This window comes from Eucalyptus grandis, chromosome 4, assembly GCF_016545825.1.
Source record: "Eucalyptus grandis isolate ANBG69807.140 chromosome 4, ASM1654582v1, whole genome shotgun sequence".
Taxonomy (NCBI): Eukaryota; Viridiplantae; Streptophyta; class Magnoliopsida; order Myrtales; family Myrtaceae; genus Eucalyptus; species Eucalyptus grandis.
The window spans coordinates 18232114-18237450 of record NC_052615.1 but is presented as its reverse complement, the minus strand read 5'-3'; the positions used below and the strand labels follow the sequence as shown (position 1 = coordinate 18237450).

The window sequence follows — 5337 nt, the reverse complement described above, 5'->3', positions numbered from 1 at the left end:
GTGTGATGATATAAACTTCTTGAGATACGGGATTGCTCTAAGCGAAATTGAGGTACCAGGAAACATTCGACCCTCCGCCAACCATAGCGATTTTAGGATGTCTCATTGAATCGCAACTTTCTTTTAATTTCCTTTTGAACTCTCAGCGAAATTGGAACGGATCTTTTCATACCGGGAAATATTCAAGTCTCGACCAATGAACCGTAACTTTTATTTGTCGTTCAAATAGCAAAAGAGAGAGCTACATAGCTTTTGAAATCGATTTCTTTGTATCAATCTCAGCAAGTCTCGCTATCAAAGGACAAAACCTCCCAGTGGTGCAGCCAGTTATACTCCAGAACCACAGCCTTGTAACACGACGGCGGCTGTTCCACGGTGAGATGCAGGAGATACCTGTAGTCGGAATCACCCGCCGCGGAATCCCCTCCTCGGATGTCCTTCAGAACCACGCCGGCGTGGCTCTTCCTGTTGAAGTCAGTGACCGCGAATTCGGCGATCGCTATGATGTGCTCATTTTTCAAGTCCTTGATTGGCTCCCATATACCGCCGGCAATATCTGGGCCAATGGCGGCGATGGCCGAGAGAGGGAGGACGGCGAGGAAGAGGGCCAGGAGGAGGATTTGAGGTCTCATTGCCGTAGTTTCTGTGCTTTTTTCTTTCCTTCACGGTGTAATTGAGGGTCGTTTGGTAACAGGCTTGCTGGTTCTATAGGCTTATTTTTGTCCTAATCTGGAAAAATCCTAGGATTCCTCGATTGACAATTGCTTTTCAGGAGTGTTATTTATTTTCTTACCACATGGTATCTATTTACACCTAAATTTTGATTAGATTTTTAATTAGACCTTAGTTTCTTTACTTATGTATTTTTCCTTTTTTCGGATAATAAATAATAAATAACAAAAACAACAAAAAATAAATAAAAACCAACCAAAAAAAACCAAAAGCAGCAGCCGTCGGGGCTGGGGCTTCCCCATATTTTCCCAAAAAAGTCAAAAAAATAATAAAAAAGACAAAAAATGATTTATATTTTCAAAAAAAGATCAAAAATAAAAAAAATGAGAAAAATACCAAAAAAATATTTTTCCTCTGCAAAATGCATGGAAAACTCTCTAAAAAATCCAAAAAGCCTTAAGATTTAAATAAAGATAAGGTACCGGAAGGACATTAGTGATTAACTAATGTGATTAAGTCTTCAAAATAGTTTCTCTGGTTGCGCAAGAGCATTTCTCCCATGGGCTTTTAATTGACCCACTCCAAATTGATTAGTGTCGACTCATTTTAAAAATTAACTTACATGTTAAAAATTTGGACTATTAAGTCGTAAGTTCATGGGCTTGGGAGAGTCCAGGTTAAGCCTAATAGACCTAGCTAAACCATTAAACTTCGCCAGTGCCAATCCCTAATTGAGCGCCGAATAAAAGAGGTCGCAACAGTATCTTTATGTTTTGTCAAAGTTTGCAACCCTATATTTTACATTGAATGTTCAAACTAGCAGTTACACTTTCAAAAATATCCCATATTTCACTTCCGTTGAAAACTCTAACACCTTAAATTGACGTGACCGAATATTGTTTGTAAATTTGCAATGCAGGCATCCACGCTTACGTGTATCTTCCATGTCATATATCTATACATAGGAAGGGAAAAAAAGAGTCGAGGATTCCTTTTTTAGCTGACTTCGGAAAATAACGTGATAGTTCTCATTATTATTTTGTCCCTACAAATGCTAACGTGGCAAGTGGAATGATTGTGAGCGATTTGTTTTTTTTTTTTTTTTTTTAAGTTTAGGAATTAGATTAAACAAAAAAAAATCTAGAGACCATATTAAACATCAAATAAAACAGTTAAAAAACCATTCATGTCATTACTCTGGAAATACACCACATTAGAATCGAGATTGTGAGATGTATGGATTTTCATGTGTAATTTTGTGAGAATTGAAGTTAGGTGATAAATTTGGTGGGTATTTTATCCTCGTATATTGCAATATCAATTAAACTTACATGATAGTTATTTATCCTTGTATTTTTGCAATAACAATATTTTCTTTGTATATATATTGCTTATGTAGTGATGACTTGAAACTTTCACGTCTTGGACATGGTAATTTGCACACTTTCTTGCAATAGTGATAGTCTCATTTAGAACGGACATTAAATTAATCAAATAAAATTTAATCAGTTAATAAAATTGATCACTAATGCAATGTAATCATTCAGGATACGAGTGAGTATGACAAGAGTACCATCATACAAAGTATATTTTTATTTCTTTTTCGTTGATATAGTGAAATATTCTTGAAATATAAATTCATTGTCGATTTAAAATAATGCATTTTGATTTTTGAAAGTAGGTGGTAACGTTATGTAAATCGATAAAAAGGTGTTACATGAATCTCTATCTACACTGTAGCAGCGCAAAAATTGCCTTCCCTTTAGTCAAAAAGATTTTTTTTTTTTTTTTTAATGTTCTATATTCATTTTTATGGTCATACGACGTAGATGGATATAGTGGAAAAGTTCCATCAATTATCGATTTTGTTTTGTAAGATGTAGTGTAGTGTATTAACATGGTATAAGAAAATGGATGAAATTCTAGACTTGCATTGTCGATTAAACTTTGGCACGTTTTATAATTGTAGTCGTTAGATTTACATTGTCGATTAAATTTTGATATATATTGTTATTGCATATCCTAGGTGCCTCGTCGTCGATTAACTTTTGGCGTCGGATCTTTGCGTTCTCAAGCTTTATTATGGATTAAATTCCGATATACTTTGCGTACATTTGCTTCTATCTAAAGTGTTTACAATCTCAAGCTTTGCATCATTTCCGACACGGTTTTTGTATCTTTTGTTCCATTTGAAGTGAAATTATCAATTTTTTTAATTATCTATAATATTTCCTATCCAGAGTTACCACAGAAATAAAAATCGAAGATGATTTTGAGTGAAAGATATTTTCTTGCTGATTCCAATTTGTGCGAAAGAATATATTGGAAGATATGCTCCTGTATTTGTCCGGATTATAGTTGATACATTTAATCAATCAGGGATTAAGACTGATTGACTAAATCAATCTAGGATTAGAATTGATATACCTAGATTAGAAAAATATATTCTTTCTTTTTATTATATATTGGTCCTTTGTACAAATAGAATACAATTAATTGGAAGAGAACAGTTCTCACCAATTTTTCTTCTTCTCTTCGTATCGTTTCCACCTCAATTTGTGACAGAATATGATGTGTTGTCCTTTAACTCTCTTTCTTTCAAAATTCAAAGTAGCTTCTAAAATTTTCTTTTTTACAATCAAATTCTTGATATTTTTTAAAAATCTACTCAATATAGTCCTCCTGTTAAAGTTTCTCACACCTTTAGCTGACCTAACCATAATTCTCTCTATAATTATTTTCACCTAAAGAGAGGAAGAAAAAAAGATTTATTGTGTTGTGAGAGGATATGATAACACGTGTCGTCCTTTGACCTTTTTTCAAAGTTCAAAGTAATCTCTAAATTTTTATTTTGTGCGATGTGGTTGTCGATGCTTTTAAAAATCCACTAACGTAGCCCTCCAATTAAAATTTCTAAACACATTTAGATTACGTAACCGTAAACTATGGTTAACTTGATGGTATATTTACCGTGGCGATCGTATATATCTCATTATTTTCACATAAAAGGAAAGGAGAAATAAATAAAGGAGCAAAAATTTGTTGACTTACGAGAAAAAAATGCTATAGTCCATGTCATTATTTTGACCCTATAAACGTTGACGTGGCAGTGGACGTTAATAAAAATGCACGAGATGAGGCGATCTATTTGATCGAATGACCATGCGCAGATTTTAAAAGATTCAATGATTACAATAAATTCTCCCAAAACATAGATCGATATTACATTTACGAAGTCATACGATGATATAAACTTTTCAAGATAAAAGGATTACTCAAAGCGAAATTGAAATAAACATCTTTTCGTACCGGAAACATTCGACCCTCTGCCAACCTTACCAATTTTAGGATATCACATATACTTTCTTTTATTATTTATTTCTTGTTCGATTCTCGAGTCTCGACCAACCATAACAACTACTCCGAGCGGAGTCAAAATCGAATTCATGGTGTCAACCTTGGCAACTCTTACTGTCAAAGGAGGAAACCTCCCAGTGGTCCAGCCAGACGAACGCCAGAACGACGGTGTCGTAGCATCTCGGCGGCTCCCCCTCCACGGCGAGATGCAGGAGATACGTGCTTTGTTCGCTGCCCGCGGCCTCCTCTGTTACTGTTAGGACATCTTTGAAAACCAGGCCGGCGTGGCTCTTCCTGTTGAAGTCGGCAACCGCGAATTCGCCCATCGATTTGATGCGCGGATCGTCCACAACCTCGATCTGCTTCCACCCTTGGCCACGGGCGGCGATGGCGGAGAGAGGGAGAACGGCGAGGAAGAGGAGGAGGAGCAGGATTTGAGGTCTCATTGTCGTTGTTTCTCTATGCTTTTTTTGTTTTTTCCTTTTGACTTGCTGGTTTTTATAGGCCTTTTTTTGGGTCCTGATATGGAAAAAAAACATAAGAATCCTTGATTGACGATTGCCTTCCGGGACTGTTATCTTTCATGTTTTGTCAAGGTTTGCAACCCTATATTTCATCTTGAATGTTCAGCCTTATATTAAAAGTCGATTTTGTTTTGTTGGATGTATGTAGCGTATTAACATGGTACAAGAAAATGGATGAAATTTCAGACTTGTGTCGTTGATTAAATTCCGACGTATATCTATTTTTAGATATTTATTATGTTCTCAAGCCATTTGTATATATTCTCTCATTCAAAAAGTAGCTCAAATGATGTGGTTTTCCCTCACACTTATAAATGGTCTACCAACATATTCCACAATCGATGTAGGACAATCTTAACACGAAGTCACTACAGACCTGTCTTCTCTAACAAAAATCAAAGAACGACTTTTGGTGAAAAATATTTTATTGCGGATTCCAATTCGAGCGTAACAATATGATGTGTTGTCCTTTTAACCTTTTTTTCAAAATTCAGAGTTGTCTCTAAACTTGTCTTTTGTGAAATCTAGTCCTTGAAATTTTTAAAAATCCACTCAATATAGCTCTCTGGTTAAGAAGTCTAACATCTGTAGCTGACGTAACCATAAACTACTGTTACCTTGATACTAAATTTACCATGGCTCATAGGTAGATTCTACGTCATATATCTCTCTCTTTAATTATTTTCACCTAAAGAGAGCGGAAAAAAAAAAGATTTGAGATTTGTTCGCTTGGGAAAATAACATGACAATTCACGTCACTATTTTGACCCAATAAATGCTGACA

The 5337-nt window shown here is 35.2% G+C and overlaps 2 protein-coding genes across 2 annotated transcripts; both read right to left on the bottom strand.

The window, feature by feature from the left end:
• Positions 1-278: 278 nt before the first annotated feature.
• Positions 279-632, bottom strand: LOC104442966 (cysteine proteinase inhibitor 1). Its single transcript, XM_010056338.1, has one exon. It carries the CDS (start codon positions 630-632, stop codon positions 279-281), a length of 354 nt encoding a protein of 117 aa, XP_010054640.1.
• Positions 633-4124: 3492 nt separating this feature from the next.
• Positions 4125-4475, bottom strand: LOC104442964 (cysteine proteinase inhibitor 5-like). Its single transcript, XM_010056335.1, has one exon. The coding sequence runs from the start codon at positions 4473-4475 to the stop codon at positions 4125-4127; it is 351 nt and encodes a 116-aa protein (XP_010054637.1).
• Between the last annotated feature and the right edge of the window lie 862 nt (positions 4476-5337).